General features: G+C 31.6%; 1 protein-coding gene across 1 annotated transcript; it reads left to right on the forward strand.

The window, feature by feature from the left end:
* Positions 1-387: 387 nt before the first annotated feature.
* Positions 388-20,434, forward strand: LOC113401378 (probable peroxisomal acyl-coenzyme A oxidase 1). Its single transcript, XM_026641275.2, has 13 exons — positions 388-767; positions 2,033-2,192; positions 4,689-4,857; positions 5,062-5,185; positions 11,335-11,579; positions 15,777-15,937; positions 16,447-16,609; positions 17,258-17,448; positions 17,890-18,042; positions 18,175-18,280; positions 18,686-18,838; positions 19,192-19,308; positions 19,579-20,434. Exons 1-13 carry the CDS (start codon positions 647-649, stop codon positions 19,720-19,722), a joined length of 2,007 nt encoding a protein of 668 aa, XP_026497060.1. The 5' UTR covers positions 388-646; the 3' UTR covers positions 19,723-20,434.
* Positions 20,435-21,177: the final 743 nt, after the last annotated feature.

The following is a 21,177-nucleotide window of genomic DNA, read 5'->3' on the forward strand; positions in this document are numbered from 1 at the left end:
ATTGAATTATGTTTAAATACAAATATATATATAACATTGGAAACAAGATGAGAAATCTATAAAAATCAATAAATTTTTCGAAATAGAAAACATCGTAGTTCACGATATCTTGTCGAGAATATTTCTAAATTTTATGGTTATTGGTTTGACAAATGTCAGCTTCTCGACTGCTATAATGTCAATTATATGCATAATTTTATATTTTGGTATTAAATATTATATGATTACTTAATCATTTGTTAATTATCATATGATTTTTTTTCATTTGATTTATCGAACCTATATATTAATATTTGTATGTACAAAATATTTTATGTAACTATTATCTTTAAATCTATTAAATTGTTAAAACAAGAAAGATGTAATAATTAAGCTATGTTCTAATTCGGTTCAGGCCAATGTCCCTTTAGATAATATACAATTATTGGCGCGCAATCAGTTTAAAGTCTAATTGCGCGAAACGTCACATTTGTGCTATATGCAAACTGGTTTGAGTGTTTCAACAAACAAGTTTTCTCGACAAGTCTGTACATCAATTATGATTTAGTCGGTGTTTGGACACTGTGTTGTGTACTTGCATTGTGTTTTAAATTGTTTTTGCTCTTCGTACGGATCATTTAATATAAGATAACATTTATTTTTTAAAATGTCGACAAAAATAAATCCTGACTTACAAAAAGAAAGGGACCAATGCACATTTGATGTAACGGAACTTACAAATTTAATTGATGGAGGTGTTGAGAAGACTGAGGAAAGAAAAAAAAGAGGTAAACTGTTAGAGATTAAGTGTGATTTTTATACTTTGTCTTATCTTATATTTTGTATTTCTCAATTACTGTGCCTTATTTATATAAACACAATGAGTTGGATAATGATATACATAATAGTTAAGTTTAGATTTAGAAAGTTAAAATCATTCTTTTAAATTAGAAATTATAATCATATTTAGAAATTATAATAATATTCATATGAAACTTTTAAACATTCTATGTGAATAAAAAAATATTTTACTGAAAATTTACTATTAAAGTTATTAAAAAAATTAAATGCAAGTCCACAAAGTAAATTGTGTGGCTCAACCTATCATTTGTTAGTGACAACTTAGTGGCATTTACCCTTGCTACAATGTTGTGAAATTCTTGTTGACTTTCCAATAAGTTTAAAATTTGATTTGATATTTTATCTTAATTTTATAAACAACTTCAATTCAGACATTCATGTTGAATGTTATATATACTTGTATATCATGCAAAGAATTATCTTCCGAAACCTAATCATATTTTTACATTCTGATCAATTTTATCTTGCTCATTATTTAATTGATATTGTGGTAATTTTTTAATTATTCCAAATATACAAAAACTTATCTCACTGATATGAAACTTCACACCAAAATTCACAATGGCTTTTGGTTTCAAGGAAAGTCTAGTGATTAATTGATTCTTATGTTTTATATACTTTTTTAACTAGCACAAAAGTAAAGCCATTTCTTTAACACTTTCTGGTACATTAAAAGCCATCATCATAACATCTATAATGTCAAAACAATTACTTTGCTATCCTTTCTAGTATATAGTTCCTGAAAGTATTAACAAGAGATAAGAACTGGTTAATTAATGGATAATTGTATGTAATTTAGAATTAAGGTGGCAGGTTTTTAATTTAAATATTTTCAATACAATCAAAATATATTTAAATATAATTTTATAAAAATATATTTTTTAAATTGTATTTATGTTTTGTGTATTTTGGTATTCCAAATTAGTATTTTATTATAAGAAAAAAAAAAAGTACATTAACTGGATAGAAAGTGGTACCTTTGCCAATAGATTGTGGCATTGAAATATAAACAATTGTTCATTCATCATTCCAAGTATGAGATATAATTATACATCTTTAAAGCCTGTGATTACACTATGTTACTGGGCGAGTAAGTCAGTGTAATTCGAACAGGGACCTAGATTTTTTTATTAAATATGATGACTTTCATCATCAAGTTTAACAAACACTTGAATTATAAATTGGTTTTTAGAGGAAATGGCTCTTAAAGAAAACATTCACAATGACGATGTACCATCGGTATATTTAAGTCATAAGGAGAAGTATGAACTGGCTGTGAAAAAGGCTTGTCTACTGTTTAAGATGATACGGAAATTACAGGAGGAAGAGAATGCTGGAATGGAAAATTATATGTAAGTTATTTACAGTGTTTACATTATCTCTTGGTGGGTGTTTGTGTTATAACTGATTTTTTAAATGCTTTAATCAACTGTACTTGTTTAATTTTAAACTCTGAGACACAATATGGTGAGAAACCACCTATTTTTTATATATTTATTTATTTTAAGCTGCGTTATATAGTCGATTTGCACTAAAAGTATTATGAAGTTTTGAATACTTTTACAAAAAACGTTGGAATGTTTTTTTGTAGAGCCCAGCCGACGTCGTTGACCACTGTTGATGTTCGGTCTGGGAAGAGTAAAATTTCCCATTAATGCATTTCCAAATTCATAAGGTGGGGGCTTTTGGAGTAGTATACATGAAAAATTGGCGTTTTTGATTATTTCGACACTTGCACAAACAGACACACACGCATACATAGGTACTAAATTATGAATAAAAAATAACCCTTTTCTTTATTTTACTGAAAAAACACACCCTGATCCTCCTCGCTTCGTGCGATCAGGGCTAGCTGGTCCTCAGAATGCAAAAACGATACAATGTATAATTAAAAAAATTAACATTCATAACAATTAACGTTAACATAACTATGTAGTAGTGATATGAATTTCTTATTGTGATATCTTCTAAGAAATGGCTCAAATGGCTGTGAGTAGGAAATGTATTCAAGAGTCATGGGTGCGTTCAGAACAACTATTCTGGGTTACAAGAGCCACTGACTTAGTTAATATGTTAGGAAACGAGCGCGTTTTGATTATATAATTACTTGAATTTGAATCAAGTTTATATATTTAAGTTTTTTATTTTTCTTGTCAAGTTTTAGAATTAGAAGATTGGATTTTTTGTAGAAGCTATTGATCCTACTTGTCTTAACCTGTAACATTAATTGGCAGATCAGACTTAATTACGTGCTTGATAATTATTTTTAAGAGTTTACATAATCTAAGAGCAACATTCGTAATTATTTGAAATTGGTTACTTCGCTCTGTGCACATGGGTAGGTACCATAATTATAGAGTTCCGGTTTGAAGGGTGAGTGAGCCAATGTAAGTACATGCCCAAGGGAAACAACATTTTAGTTCCCAAGATTGGTGGCCGTTAGTCTTAGCCTGATTGATATTAAATACTAAATATATATTTTTTAATTGTTCAGGTAAATTCTAAAATTAACATATTTAAACAAATAAACTCTTAGTATAGATTACAGGGCCGGACCGGTAAGTTTAGGGGGCCCTAGGTGAACACTACTTAGGGGCCCACCTAAGACATATTTGAACGTAGACTTGAAACCATACGACCTTTTTGATTTAATAAAGTTATGGATTCTTTCGCATTATCGTCCATTTTCGACTTTGACTTGACTTAGCTGGGCGCCCTTAAATCCACGGGGCCGTGGCCTGAAGCCCAAAAAGCCATATGGTAGATCCGGCCCTGATAGATTATTATCAACGAATCCTTTCATTGTCATTGCACAGCCAACCACAGTATCTAAGATATTATATTAATTGTACTAATTACACTGTCTCACTCATCCTTAAATCGGAACACAGGTTCGTAGGTGGATAAATATAGCCATTGTTTTTAAGGGAATATACATACACCATGTATTTAAAGGGAAAATATAATAATAAAAGTTGAAGTGTCATTATAAATGAGTTTCACGTGTTTGTTAAAATTGTCTTCGTCGTTAATACGATACACATTCATTGAACATTTTTTTCAGTCAACAAAAACACAATTGAAATTCCAACAAAATAAATTAATATATCAACGTAATTTTCTGTAGCATTTCCCACTAGCGATGTCGTGATAAATTATACAAACTATGTAAAAAATATTTGTAACACTCAATAACAGAGTGATACAATCACAAATCGAAATCAAGCTCCTCATTCGGGTCACATAAAAAGGTTTTCATGAGATAAAATAAACTATATTTTCATATACATACAACTCGTAACGATCAGTACAGTAGTTATTTTTTAAATACAATTCAAGTATATTAAAATGTATTTATACAAATAAGTGTTCGACAACATATCCGCTGATAAATAATTGCATTGTGATTTGACTGTACCAAAACAGTTACGAAATTAATGTGATTATAAAACGAATGCCTGTTCTTGTTCACACTTGGCTGAGATTTTATTTTACTCTTAATTGTAAATTCGTATTAATTTTACGTTTAAACGTTGTTATTCACTTTATAGGTTTTTATTTTATAGGGAACCGTCGATATTTTGTCAACTGTCACGCAGAAACATACAGATGATTGGCAAATTCATAACATTCAAAATATTAATAATATTTGGATGTTTTCTCACGATGTTCCTTTTATACCTAAGATTACAAATTTTAAATAGAAATCAACACACGAATACCATAAACCTACATTGCACGGTCTGAATCCGCGACATTCATCCACTTGCCCAATGTACAAGGTATATATTAATTGAGGCTCAATGGTCGGCATCGTATTAAAAAATATATTTTTTATTAATTCCTAGGGCAGTACTCGGGGGCAATTTAGGTTCTGCGATATTGAGCGACGGTTGTCCTCTCACGCTGCACTATGTGATGTTTATACCGACTGTAATGGGTCAAGGAACTGTCGAACAGCAAGCCTACTGGATTGGAAGAGCCTTTAATCTTGACATTATAGGAACTTATGCGCAGGTATTATTTATCCTGATTATTTTATTAATTTTTTTTTTCTGTTCTATACAAACGTTTTCACTATTCATTATTAAAGGCCAATAATTAACTAGACCGGTTTAATTAAATTCCGTATGTATTTAGTAACTTGATGCTATTATGAATTTATCCTCAAGTATGGATGATATGGATCACATTAAATAAGTTGTTTCTTTTTTTTATTAGACGGAATTAGGACACGGTACTTTTATTCGTGGATTGGAGACCACTGCCACATATGATCCTAGCACCAAAGAGTTTGTTCTCCACAGTCCCACGCTCACTTCCTACAAATGGTGGCCCGGCGGATGTAAGTATGAATACAATTTATTTTCATTAAAAGAACATCTTCAATTTGATTCATTTACTAAAACAAATAAAAAGTCAACTACAGAGAGGAAAATAACATTATTAGTCAAAATTTAAAGTTAATTATTTAATAATAAATAATTAACTTTACTAAACTAACGAACTAACTAATAATTAACTTACAATCGAATCAAAACTTTTATAAATATCCTCTCCAACTAGTTAGTGTTATCAAATGATTGCACTGACTGACTGTCAATGTAATTTCGGACTTAGGAGGAATCTCTCCAGTAGATGCTATTAATACATAGTTAAAATTTAATTGTAATGTAAAATAAAACAATAAAATGGTATAAAGTGATTAAAATCCAATTTTTGCGAAGTAACACGCAATCATCGTCGAATCATTGACATTGAATTCAAATCGCAACTACCGCCTTTTTTTCTCGAATCGCGCTCTTCTGGTTTTGCTAAATTATATATATCGAATTTATGATAGAAAGTTTTTTAAAAAAAATACGCAGAACCGCTGACCTTGTTCTGGTCATCGGCTCTGCTGTAGTTATAATACTTTTATGTTTATACTGAAAAGCAACTTTAAGATATCGACGGCATTTATTTGATTTAAAAAAAATAAAAAGGTGAGTATTAACAAAAACAAGCAATAGTTCAAAATAATTACTTTTATTTAATCAACACAGCTTTTTATTATTTAACCAACATAGATTTTACTTACAATGTTTTCTCTTCCGAAGTCGGTAACAAAGTGTCTCCCGTACTTAAATCAACCCTCTTTTATAACATCGCCCGCCCCACCAGAGGCGGACATCAACCACAAAAACACTTCATTATTAAACAAACAGATGTTGTAAAATCACTGTATTAGAAAATGGTTTTGGCAATTCTTTTTATAAAACAATTAATAATTTTAAATGAAAATAATTAAAAGTAATTTAAACCGAATTGCAGTAGCATTATCTAATTAGTTTTTAGTTAATTATATCTAACAGTCTTTCGTATAATTTACCACATTGATTGACATTTATGGTTACCATTGCGCTCCAAACTGTTGTAACGTTTAAAAATAGCCTAAATACCTTACTTAATAAATAGATGATCTAACGTATAAAAATATTCCAATCGGACGAGTAGATCTAAAGATTTCATTCATATTAAATCTCGATCTAGAGATTATATTTTACTAGAAGTAAAATAGGACTTTGTATAATTATCACAACGAGTTCATAGTCTTCTAGTCAAAGAGAATGAGATTTAGATAGAATAATTACTAGTTTTGTATTCCTTACATAAACAAATCAATTAACATAATCTAATCAAAAACAATGCGATTTAGACATAGACAATTCAACATTTTTTTGCTAATATGACATATGCCTAAGATACTTTTAACGGAATGTGTAAGTCTCATGGTTGGACTTTGTGTATGCCCGTCTCACCAATTATTCTACTAGTTCGAATAGAGTTAAAAGTCTGAGTTAGCCAATGTATTAAAACATCGAGGAATGTAACATCTCTGATCATATTATGGTTAACGTTAATGCAACAAAATGTAAGATTGCATTGGCGTCATCAAAAATCTTACGAAGAAACTACAAAAAATGAATTAAGTTGTCGTTAATTCACAATGTTACCAAGACAATTCAAAAACCAAGCCGAAATTACGGCTTGATTTATGAAAATTATATATTTTAAACCTAATTAATTAAAATATACAAAATCTTCTGATAATATTATTAATAATTAGCATTTTATTACATGTATTTCTGTTTTTAAACATAATTTCGTATAAATCATTCGTATTCGGTATAATTGTAAATTGATGCTTGTATATTACAATGCTAATTACATTATATAAAATTTCAAACAAAAGAGGATTTTTATTTTTGCCTGCAAAATAATATCAGATATATATATCATATATAATTTCATATATGAAATTCGAGATGGCTGTCAGAAAATATTAATTTGCATTTATTTTAACGTCCGCTTTTGGTTGAAACAAGGATTGGACAAGCAAGGGGCCACCTGAGGGTTAATGGTTTATGGTCAACACTGTCCATAGATATAGCGCATTGAGAATTTTTTAACAATTCCTTACATCGCTAATTTACCAACCTTGGGACCTAATATGTCGTTTCTAAATTTACATATTGTGCTCAATAAAAACAATCTTGCTAACAAATAATAGGTAATATCACAAGATCAGACATTTAATAAATTATGTTATAAAGTTATTACTTACTGTTATTATTATAATATATCTTTTGTGCAAAATATTTTCCTATTATACAAGGAAATGTTGCCTACATTCATATAAAATACTAAATTAATTATAGTTGCAATGCCATCCTTCCCCGATGTATCGAGATCGAGTCTTACTCAATTCACGTAAGTGGAATTGAATCAACGTAATCCAAAACACAAATTCTCGTTGGCACATGTCTAACTAACCAGAAATACTTCTATAAAACTTTTTGGATAAATAATATTAATTTAACTCGTCAATGTATGATTTTCCTATATTTTATATTATTTCTCGATAACGTGACAACAGATTTAGATATATTTTTTTTTAAATTACAATCAAAATCAAAATATACTTCATTCAAGTATGCTTTTGCAAGCACTTTTGAATCGTCATTTCACAACTATATTAAGTGAAGCTACCACCCTTATTTTTCTCTTATTTCTTCTATAACGATCTAATTTCTTTGGACTTGTTTCGGTTTTTGCTTTGGAATCTAAAATAAAAACCGTATTTGTTTTACTGTAGTAATAACACAATTAGAACTCTATGTTAATTGTTGTCTTAATCTGTCGGAAATTCAAATTGCGAAGTAGTAATTTCTATATTGCCTAAAAAAATATTTTTGGAAACCATTAATTTTAAATAGAGATAATATGTTGATACACTAATAATATGATAAGACAATCAATCAAAGTTAATCCCATATCATTGATGTTGTAGAATTAATTGATATTGTTATTTTTGTTGGATTTAACATAATGTAACTTCAAATTATATTTTTAACATATGTTAGGATCAAAACAGATAATTAGATTCTTGGTAGTAGAGTTATGTACAAGTCCTTCTGGGTAACTTCGACTATTCTACTAACTTTGACTGAACCACAACTCGATCGTTACGTTTGGTGAATAGATGCTCGACTGAACGGCAACAATTACGTTTCGATTCGATTGCGATAAACTGTCAATTTTGTTATTAGGGACTCCACGTCAAAATTTATGTCATCGCAACTGAATCAACATATATAATTTCAAATCCGTAGGATGAGGGAAAATTGGTTCTAATTCAGTATGATTTGAACTAAACAAACAAACATTGCAAGTTACTACTAAAAGCTTGTGATAAATATATACTTATGTGACATAAATTATTTGATAATTAGATTATGTGTTACGTGTTAAGTTAAAGCGATATATATCAAATTTTTGCTATCGCGTTCATAGTTTACGTAACATTCGACTTATTACAAAACAACAATGAACTTGTTTACAATGTTAATATTCTTGAATATTTATAGCTACTGTTAAATAAGCAGAACACAAATATTTAAAAATTGAAATTAACCGTGCAAGTTTTTTATGACATTTATATTAAAGTATTAACTACTGCATACAAATCTCGTTAAAATTTACGTATGTTAACCGTTTATGTTTGTTATAATAATATAAGACATTCAGAAATATATCTTTCATTTTTACCACAAAACACTTACTAAAACTATTACAATCTATAAGATACTCGTTATAAATTCCATCTTCGTAACGAAAGGGTCATCCTAATTTGTATCAAAGAATTTTATATTTCCAATAGCATAAGAAAGTGTACAGTAAGTATACAAAATTTGAAATATATTCCATCCTAGTCATATTATACAAGCATACATATGGAATGATATGGAAAATTCCGGAGAATTGATATCAATACCGAGACCATTATATTATTGTACATTTTAAAGTTTAATAATCTTGTTCCCATTAAAATAATTCCCAGACGTTATCTAGTATTAATCGTAGCAAATAGAAAATCAATCATTCACCTATGACAATTAGTTAATCAGTAATTCTTATCACCATTCGATAAAATATATAAATATAATGTGTATATTTACAGCAGGGTTGTAAGTCTCTGAAGGTTTTGTGAATGATTTTTTCCCAAGAATAAATCACATTTAAACAAAATAGCAATACCGTACAATGGCGATCCTATCGCTAACAAAATGATCTCTCCCAGACAACCTTTAGACTCTTATTGATAAACTGAGAGAGTATTGAATAGATAAATACAATTATATTAGCCGCGGGCGTCTACTATTTGAACTTGTTTAAATAATTGACGCGTCTTCTCTCGCGTTTTAAGGGGTGGTCGTCAAGTATTAGGCTTAAAAACGTAGGGTACATAAAAGGTATATAAAAGGCCCTATACATTGCCTTAGAGTTCATACTTGCTTTATACCCAATTTATCAAATTAGATTCATTGGTTTGGCCGTGAAAGAGCAACAGACACGCAGAGTAACTTTCGCATTTATAATATTAGTAAAGATGAAATTCCAATACACATACATATATATAAATACACAAAAGCATATCATCTACTTTAACAAATATAGAATATCATACAAGAAACTGCCTAGTCAGATTTTAAATGTCTAGAACTTATAAAACGTATGTAAAGGTTCAGTTTTCAAATTATATTGTCACAGCGATAAATCATTTTTTATTAATGCCATTAATTCATTATAAACAACCTATCGAGATACGAAAGCAAACTTATCAAGGCAAATAACCTCAAAAGCAAAAATACTACTATTCCAATCGAAGAAATAAATAGCTCAGCTATATTGTATACTTATAACATTTATTGATTAATATATTTTTATTTATATTACAACACTGTTTCATTTAACTACCTACATACACTTTAATTTTGCTTCCAAAATTTCGATAATAGTTTCTTCGACGTTCAAAACGCTAAATAATGATTAACATTAGATACTATTCAAGCTTTCGCCCAATGACATCGCGTCAATTATGTATTTGCTTTTTGTGCTTAAACACCATTTATGTGGTTAGGGTTAAGGGATACAGGCGTCACAAATATAGAGGTATTTTATTATTTGATTGATCGTATATTGTTTTGTATTTAATAAATGAATCAATAATATAAAACAAAGCAGACTTTATTCAAATAACCTAATTTTATAGGATACAATTAAATTTAGCTACCCGGTGTTAGCATTACATATGTGACAATTACATTATTATATTTAACAGCCGGAGCTTTACTTAAACAGAATTAAATAAAATTGAAACGACTATTGAGTACGTTCAATTCAATTAGAAATATATTTTTTTCCAAAACTATCCAAATTACCGCAATATGAAAATACAATATGTTTTAGAATTACTTTATTTAAATTAAATTGGTACCAAATAAAAAACTGCTTGACGCTTAATTGCTTAATTTTAGTTAAATGTTATGTTCATAGTTTTATTTCGACATCGACAACTTAATATTGGGAAATATAATAATAGTACTTTGCCTACATAACCAGTTAGTTTAGTTTTTCCTTCGAATTGATTAATATTTTACTTACCGAATAATATTAATATCACATCGTTGATACATTTAAATTACTGAAATAAATAGGTTTCCTACAAAAACATACCTATATACTTATTTAATTTTAAACATAGCATATTCATTTCATTTAATTTTAAACTAAATGTTATTATAATGTTCAATATACAATTATGAATAAATATAAACTTTATATATATATATATTATAATTATATATTTTGATCACCGTTCTGGCGTAAAAGAGTTTATTGAGTAATAAAACCACATACACTTATATTTAAAAGAAAAATCGTATATCTCTTATTATATTTTTCATATATCTGAAGAGATTCGGCATGTATCGTAAAGATGTAGAAATAACATACGGTTGTCGTAATGCCTTATTTTGTAGTAATTGTAAAAGAGCCAAAAGTACTTGTTTTTTACAATATGCTATGTTATTTAGCTGATTCGGTATCACCCAAATATAACTGTACCTACTAACTTTTAAAATAACCGTTTAAAAAAATCTTACATTTCAGTGGCCCACACCGCGAATTATTGTATTGTCATGGCCCAGCTTTACACAAAAGGAAAATGCCATGGAATCCATCCATTCATTGTTCAGCTCCGCGACGAGGAAAATCACATGCCGCTGCCTGGCATCAAGGTTGGCGAAATTGGCGCTAAGCTTGGTATGAACGGAACAAACAACGGATTCCTAGGCTTCGATAAAGTCCGCATACCTAGAGATTACATGCTAATGAAGAATTCGAAGGTCTTAGAGGTCAGTAACACCTATTTGTAACTAGGTTTCGGTTAAAACGATTACTATAATAAATAATTTTAACTTTTATTAGAAACATTTATTGACTCTGCTTAATTATGTTGGTAATGAATTAATTTATTATATAATGTACTTTGATATTAAAGTAAACGCACCTCTGCCCTTTGTACCTCTGCCCTTTGTACCTCTGCCCAAAAACTTTGGATAGCTATACATAACTATCGTAACTAAATTTAAACCCTCTACATTTAAATTGTTGTATCCTCTACAAAATGATGGTGATGAGAAAATATATCGTTTAATTTAATGAATAATTAATAGAACGTAACCGCAGGCAGTTCTATTAACTTATAAAGTTTATGATACGTTTCCGATTCTATTCCGATCCAATTACGACTATTACTCACAAAAATAAACCTCACCTTATATTTCATGCGATTTGCTAATAACTCAGCTATATTTTTCAATACTAAGAGTTTATGATAAATATATGATTATTTAATTAATTTATAACACAATACTATTACACTTTTCTACTTATATCCACTTTAATTTTACTTCCAAAATTTCGATACCAGTTTCGTCGACTTTCAAAACGCCATTTTTGCGCAAATCCATAGTGAATATCATAGATTAATCAAGCTCTCGACCAATGATATCGCGTCAATTTGCTGTCAAATTTTGTTTATTTGGCTTCTTTTCTTATGGTTGGAATAGAGTATATGTGTATCGCTTACGATACGGGCGCGATTATATTTCGATCTAACTTCAACGGAACCGTAACTGGATTTTTGTATAAATAGAATAGAAAAATGGCTCAACGGCAACGATTACATTTCGATTCGATTGTGACAAATTGACAATTCGATATTATTGGCGCCCTGTACGTGAAGTTCTATTACATTTATACGAAGTGCTTCGTACGAAGAAATCACTAACATATAAATACATATTAAAATGCTTTCAATTAGTATAGGAAACTTATCGTGCATTTTTCACATACATGACTTATTTAGCTTTTTGTTGTGTTTACAACTGTCTTAAATTTTGGAGGCCCTACAATCAACATAAATACATGTTTTTGTTGCAATAAAAAATATAGCAATTACAGAAATACCTAAAAATAAATATGTGATAATACATAAAAAAAAAAAACATTTTATGACTGAACATAGAAAACTTGAGAATTATTCATAAATTCATAGTTATTACTTATAGTTAATGTTTATGTAACCTAAGGTCAAGGTACGAATATTACTTTGAATAATTCCTTCTCTTGTTCAACAGAATTCATGCTAGTTAAGCTATATTTGTATAACATTTTATGCATCACATTATATTACCGCCTCGAATCACGAAGGCTCGCCCCTCCACGCAAAATTATCGTCGTGCATTAGTGTGAGTGTCGCTTATACTAACAAATTGTCTTAGTGTGAGTGAGATGACTAATTTCAGAAGACAAAGATTATATTTCAAACAAAGATGCACCCCGCCCTCGCCCTTGCGAGTGAACAAATATAATCTGTAATGATACATCTGTTCACTCTCCAAGCATGTAGAGATCTATTAAATACATTTTAAATTTGCTACTAAATATGTAGGTACATAGTATTATATATTTATTTTTGAGAAAGTATTCGTTAGTTGATTTCTAATCTTTTAAAGAAAATAAATTAAACTATATCGTGATTATACAATTCTGCAAATTTTATTTACAATTAAAGGCTAAATTTGATTGTGGCACACTTTACCTTGACTTTAAAAAGCCCTTTTAAAAATATTTAGAACACTTATTACAATACATACAAGTATATAAGAACGCGAAAAAATCTTTGGATCCCCGAATTTTAAAAGAAGCCGTACTGGCAATATAATATTTATAAAATTATTCATGATCAATATATTTCATGTCTTAAGAAAGTCTTAAGAATATCATAGTATTGTTGAATATAATATTTTAATAAATTCTAAAACTAAGTGTTTAAACATGGATCGCATTTTCCTTTTTAAATATGCTAATATATTTAAATGAATATATTTCGTTGTAATTCACTACACAAATAGCGGCTTGATCGTATTTACCAAATTGTTAACTACATTTTAATTATAAAAATATATTGTATTACGCAACAAATTTACAATAAGGAAACCTTATGTGTGTATAATTAATGAATCGATGTAATAAACATGTGCTTATTTTTTTGTTGTAGATAATTATATCAATAACAATAATAATAGGCGAGCATTTCATTGCGCGTTCATAGGATTTATAAAAATACATTTATTTATGAGTAATGTATTAGCTATAAGGTTGTCACTCGCAAACACAATTATAAATTATTTGTTAGCATAGGGTGCGGTCAGAGTGCATTAAGATGCCTCATATACATTATGATTTTTATTGATTCTACTGCTCTCCTCTAACTAAATTATTATTTTCTGGATATTTTAAGGTTGGTAGGTATAACGAATTAGGGCGTTAAGACACATTAAATAATCACTTACTTAAATTTTATAAATAAAAATAATGGAGGTAAATATTAATCAGTTTTTTTTTTAATTAACTAAAAACTAAAGACATAAATCTTCTTGGTTAAACAAGTCAATTAAAATTATTTTATATTACACAAAAATCAGGGGGGCGGCCCGTTGACGGTATCTGGTCATGAAGGGTACTAAGTATAGCATCAGTACAAAATGGAATGTATATCAACCGTTTTTGCTTAGCACTATGCACTATTTTAATTAAGCATTTAAATAATTAGGAATTAAGCAGACGAACTAAACGACATGAGTTTGGGTATGAGTTGGCGTTTGTTTTAAATTTCGTATTAAGAGAAAAAATAAGCAGGATAGTGCAAAAATTACATTACATTCAGGTTCATTCGGGTATTCACTATGTTCATCGTTACAATTTTGTACTTTTAATTCGACATCAGGGGATAAATAGTTACTCTTCGTACACTTTTCAGATTTTATTTTTTTACGATGTGATTAATTGTCGTATTTACCTAGTTTATGTGCTTAAGTATAACAAATATATTATAGTTTGTTACAAAAAAGTCCAAAACTATTATGACAAAAGGTTAAAGGGTTATAGGCTTTTTTCTACATAAAATAATTGTACGAATGTACCCCACGTATTGGTATGGTAGGGGTACGTTCGTACAGTAAATGCGGTAAATTCGTACGCCATGGGGTAGATTCATACAGGGTAATTAAAAAGCCAATTAAAATCGTTAATTTTTTATTAATTATTACAAATATATTTATTTATCAAAGAACTAACTTAATACTATGTGACTTGACTAATAGTCGATAAATCTTGAAAAGTAAAAATTAACAATTGCATCCCACGACACTCGCGCCCCACCCTTATGCTAACTTGTCTATGTGTGCGTAGACGATTCGCGAAATTATAAGACTCGGCTCGAAAGAAAAACTGCCGTGCTCCCACCTTGAGATCTGGGGAGGGACTGAAAATTTATTGACAGCGATGTCGAATAATAAGTCAAAACCGTCAAATGATTTTCTCCATACTAAAAATTATGGACGACGAATGCCAAAAAGTAAGCAATATTTAAATAAAAATTACTATAATATTGTGTGATATAATAGAAATTTAACACGGTGAACTTATTATTTACACTTTTGTGTCCCCATTTAACCAAAAATACATGTATAAACTAGCAGCTAAATAGCTTAAAAAATGTTAATAGAAAAGGTCGATTTCAGTGTTTGGAGTGATGTTGACGATGAATTTACTGAGTTATTAATACAAATTTTATAAATATCATGCGGTGAAACTTGAGATCTATCTATGAAGATACTGAATGTTTTTTTTTCATCTATAATCAATGCTCCAGTTTTAAGATATTTCGAAAATAGTAAGCGCTATTTAGGCGTTCCGCAAGGACTGTCCTCTTAAATATAGAACGTTTACATATAGTCACATATTCCTAAAAATACTCAGCTTTATTGAGTGACTAATGCCTGGTGGTCTTATTATTACTGGTGGTAAAATAGTAGTTTATTTATGCGCGGGCTTTTTTCTCCGAACTCATTTATACATTGACTATCAATAATATTAATACTTTAATATTTACTCAATACGTTTTCATGTAGGGTTTCGTTAATTTTATAAGATAACGCAAATGTTCGTCGATCATTATACAAAGATCATTTGTTCCCAATTAGGACGGAACATACGTTAATTCTCCGAGTTCGAAGCTGACATACGGCACGATGATGTTCGTCCGCGTGATGCTGGTCAATGACATGTGCAACTATATGGCTAAAGCCGTTACCATAGCAACCAGATACTCGGCTGTAAGGAGACAGTCTCAGCCGAAGCCCAAGTAAGATTATTTTTATATGTATCATTATTAGATTTAATTGGTTTCGATAAAAAGTTATTATGTAATGTTTTATGTTAATAATTCATCGTCAGTGCGGTTCTTTTTTTATTATTTACATACATTCGCTGAATTATTTTATGACTTTAGTCCTCGTCCACTTCTATTCGTATATTTGTGATATGCGAAGACTCCAAAGGGTTTTTGTGTATTTAAGGTATTTTAATTTATTATTTAAGATTGTATGTATATCTTCCTCAATTATTAAGAATAAACAATTGAAAAATGTGTCCTTCAAAAGAAAAGTGACATTGTGAACATTGCCAATATATTATAAAAATAAATAATTTTACAAAAAAAACCTTGAGTACCAGCTATGTTAATTAGAAAAAAATGTTTAAGCTTATAGCTCAGCTTTTAACAAATGATGTTTAATATTAAATTTAACATATTTATTATTGTCATATTTAATAAATGAAATAGTCACGAATTAATCCTAATGTTTATTACAGCGAGCCAGAACCGCAGATTCTGGACTACGTGACGCAGCAACATAAGCTGCTGATCGGCATCGCGTCCGTGTACGCGTTCCGCACCAGCGCCAACTGGCTGTGGCTCATGTACAACAACGTCACCGCGGAGCTGGAGGCCGGAGACATGGAGCGCCTGCCCGAGGTACTGTGACGGCGCCTGTCCTAGCTGATCAATTACCTTTAGATTATTGCATCGCATCGATCAGTGCAAAGTGTGTTGAGAATAATTTTCCTGGTGAACTGCTTTCACATATCGTTCATATCCTATGTACTAGCTTATATTATAAATGCGAAAGTTTGGATTGATGTTAAGTATCAAACTCGATCACGCCAGAACGGTTGAGTTCATTCAATTCATGTCTGTATGAAATTTGACATAGATTAAAATAGTTTACCTTTTATCCCGGAGAAACGTATCTAACAGCTGCAGTTACACACTCGCGGAAGTTAGCTAATACGGTAATAAGATGATGTCGTCATAGTGGACAATCTCAAGGGAAACCAGCCAACTGTGTCGGACATATTTATAGTGCACTAGTGTGCCCACTATTATATGTCCGACGTAAACACTGGTGCGTTCTATTCCTTCACTCTCCATCCAATGAGACGGCAAAAGGAGTTCAGGCGCAGGACCGACGTTTCGATAGACAAACCCAATAACTTTTTATTGGCCTGGATGGATTGGGTTTTGGATCCAGGACCTCGGCACCTGCGGCCTTATGTCTAGCCACTGGACCGACGAGGCGGTCACGCGGGTGTTCAGTAACCGCATCGCGATACGTGTCGGCAGCTGCACGCGCTGTCGTGCTGCCTGAAGGCGGCCAGCACGGCGGACGCGGCGGCGTGCGTGGAGCGCTGCCGGCTCGCGTGCGGCGGCCACGGGTACATGCTGTCGTCCAACCTGCCGATCACCTACGGGCTGGTCACCGCCGCCTGCACCTACGAGGGCGAGAACACCGTCATGCTGCTGCAGACCGCGAGGTGAGCCGTTGATGGAATGGATCATCCCCAGCGTTGATATTTCATACTCCGATTTGACCCACACTTACACGCGATCGAATATTCTAACTCGGAGGTTTCTTGTACGAAATCGCAAGTCGAAAGCGATTAGATGGGATTTTAAATTGCATTTGATATTTTCTCATATTTGATATTCAAATAAATTGAGTATAAATAAAAATACTAATTGCTAAAGACTCGACTACATTTTAGACAAAGTCGATGATACTCAAATGATTCGTTACTCTTAATTTTTGGGGTCTTATAGTATCTTCCGATTTCAACCAAGGTGACCAATCTCTAGGCAGCTGTTTAGTGTTTGCGTAATAGTAATTTATATAGGATATTTCTTATCTGAGTAGATCCAGAACAAAAGCGCCGTAAGTCAGTGTAACGATTATATTGATGAGGGTATATTTCCAGGTTCCTGGTCAAAGCGTGGCAGCAGGCGGTCAGTGGGAACACTTTGACGCCCACAGTGTCGTATCTCGGAGACCTGCGTAATGGACGAAGATCCCCACCCTGGGACAATACCATCGAGGTTATAATTGCAGGTTTTCAGAGGGTTGCCGCCGGGTTAGTGTTTTATTCAATCGTATTTGTCATGTTGTTAAAAAAATCTTTATAGCAACTAACCAAACCAATTAATAACATTTATCTTATATAATCAATACAAAATTTTCGTAATTAATTTAAATAAATTTCTAGGAAAATCGGTCAGTGTGTGGCGCAAATTGAAAAACGTCAGAAAAGCGGCATGTCGTACGAAGACGCATGGAACATGACATCTGTCCAGCTCACGTCGGCTTCCGAGGTACAACTATTTTGATTTATATTTTCATTAAAAAAACTATGTCTTGATTTGAAACTCCACTCTGCACCCATCGAGTATTAGGCCGATGATAGGTCTTACGGTTATTTGGCTTGTAGAGATTCCCAATTTTATTCACAAAAAACACATAACATTATTGCTTCGACTGCATTCGCGTAGACTACGAACTAGAATTTATCTCCAGTCAATCATTATAAGTATAATAACTTGTTTACAAAACTTACCTCTTCTAGTATCAGTATGACGTCACCTTCGCTATGCGATAAAATGTCAACTATCTACTGGGCGGGTGTCCGCTGATTTTTATTATAGCTATATGTATAATTCGACTATGTGTAATAATCCCACTCGATCAAACACGAAATAACGCTCGGCGCCGTCCCGCAGGCGCACTGCCGCGCGATCCTGCTGGCGACGTACTTCCAGGAGACGGAGCAGCGCGCGGGCGGCGTGTCGCCGGCGCTGCGGCGCCCGCTGCGCCAGCTCGTCGACCTGTACGTCGTGTACTGGGCGCTGCAGACGCTCGGCGACCTGCTGCGGGTGCGTGCTCACTGTCCTCTATCCCCTGCACTACACCTTACTATATTTTACGGAAATAAGCCTTAGAGAGCGAGATCATCCTGTACATAGGTATATAGCACGCGTATCGTGGCCAAACGTCGCAGGTGCAAATATTGGAAAGCACTACAGAGTTTTCATATACATATTTATAATTCGTCTCTCACTCGACAACTCTGACAGGAATCCAGCATGAGTTAAATTATGCTACATACTTATATATCCGCCAGCCTTTAATAGAGAAGTATTGACTCGGCCCAGCTGATGTCTCAGTTTTTCGACGGTCTATAATTTTCCCTCCCAATCTGTATTTTCAATTTTTTTATACTTTACAGTTCACATCGATATCTGAGCGCGACATCGAGCAGCTTCAAAACTGGTACGAAGATTTACTGGTACAACTACGCCCCAACGCTGTCGGTCTGGTTGATGCCTTTGACATCAGGGATGAGGTAAAAATGCTTACATATTAAATTATTCTACATTAAAATCATTTATATATTACGGGACCATTAATAATATCTTATGTTGATATGTTTACAAGTGACAGAAGTGAAAGCACAAGGTTGAGTCTAATGACCTAACCTAACATTCAGGTGGTTAAACGATATGCTCTTCAGTTTTTTGACTTTAATTATAAAACATTTTATAGTTATTAATTTAATTGCCAGATAAAATGGTATTTGGCGTGAACTTACTTTAATTTGTCAGTATATTTTTAGATCCTAAACTCAACGCTCGGTGCGTATGATGGTCGTGCTTACGAGCGTCTGATGGAAGAAGCTATGAAGAGTCCCCTCAATGCTGAACCTGTCAATAAAAGTTTCCACAGCTACCTCAAACCGCTTATGCAGGGCAAGCTGTGATATATTATAGTATAAGATATTTTAAATAAAATATGGTGCCTTGGGTGATATATACTGGCCATTAAATTTAAATGCATACATCACATACAAAATAATAAAACTATTAATTTTTAAGTTAAAAATAATCATGACAATATTTCTAAGTATAAATAAGTTTATTCTAAAATTATATATGTTATTCATATTATAATAAATTTATTATATGTTTGTTATAAAAAAAAACTATTCCAATTAAGTTGTTGTCAATTTCTGTGTTTGCAATTACCTTTTTAGAAAGTTACTGATAAAAAAACCTATTTTTGACATTTGAATGCAATTACATACAAATTGGCAATTTTCCTTTTAAGGAAAGTTTGTAATCTTTTCTTTATTTAATTGATGTCACTTTTGAAAGGAATGTATTTTTATAGTTTCTGTTATTGTATATTTGACTGGCCAGATAGTTTAATTATACTAAAATCTATTTTATACTTAGGGTAATATTGTAATCTAGGAATAGAATTTTTATGAAAGATTTTATACAAAATAATAATATATCATGTTTTACTTTTATAATAAAAGTAATTGGGTGGAGGCTAAATAACATTCCAAACATTGAAAATGTAGAGATTACACAGTATTATTTTAGTTCACCTTATTACTTCTTTGATGTTTTCAGAGATTTTTAAATCAAACATTTGTTTATAATGGAATAAAAGTTATTATTAATTTTTTATTACGTTTTACTTCACGTTATCTAAATTATCACAAAAAATAATAATAATATCACTTAATATTTGATAAGCGTTTCGACCATTCCAGTCAGCATCGTATTGATCAATACTATCGATACTATCGATAGACTATCGATAGTATCGCTTACACCTTAACTATCGATAGTGGACTATCGATATGCAACACTAATTCGAGCATATACCAATGACAAGAGTAAGTTAATAGTGCTTGTACACGCACTATTTACTTACTTTTGTCATTGACGGTAAGATACTGGCCACAAAGTGCAGATCATCAGATTGTGTGCGTTTGTCAAAGGATCTCTCCACCAACATCATTCAAATTGTGATTTCTTATTCATAGCTCTCTTTAAGTTTGCGTCTTCCTCCAAGATCAGACTGGGCACGGCTGGCCCTAATAATAATAGGCACGGCTGACCCTAGTAAGAATAACATTTTTGATCTCGAAAATACCTGAAAACTTCAGAGGTCAACCACTTTTTTCCGTTTGATTTCTCTCGAAGTATGTATGACCATTTTGCATGTAATCCAAGAGGTAGGGTTGCCGTCGGGGCCCTACGTAGGCTAGAGTACAGGTGACAAAGGTCACCTCGACTATATGGCTACTCCGCCACAGTCCTCAGTAGTCGCCAGAAAAAGGGGAACGAACCAGCTAGTAAAAGTATTGAAGATTAAGCGTGGTCTTAGGCAGATGGCCGTAAAAGTTTGCCTAATCATTTTT

The sequence above is a fragment of the Vanessa tameamea genome, chromosome 2 (assembly GCF_037043105.1).
Source record: "Vanessa tameamea isolate UH-Manoa-2023 chromosome 2, ilVanTame1 primary haplotype, whole genome shotgun sequence".
Lineage (NCBI taxonomy): Eukaryota > Metazoa > Arthropoda > Insecta > Lepidoptera > Nymphalidae > Vanessa > Vanessa tameamea.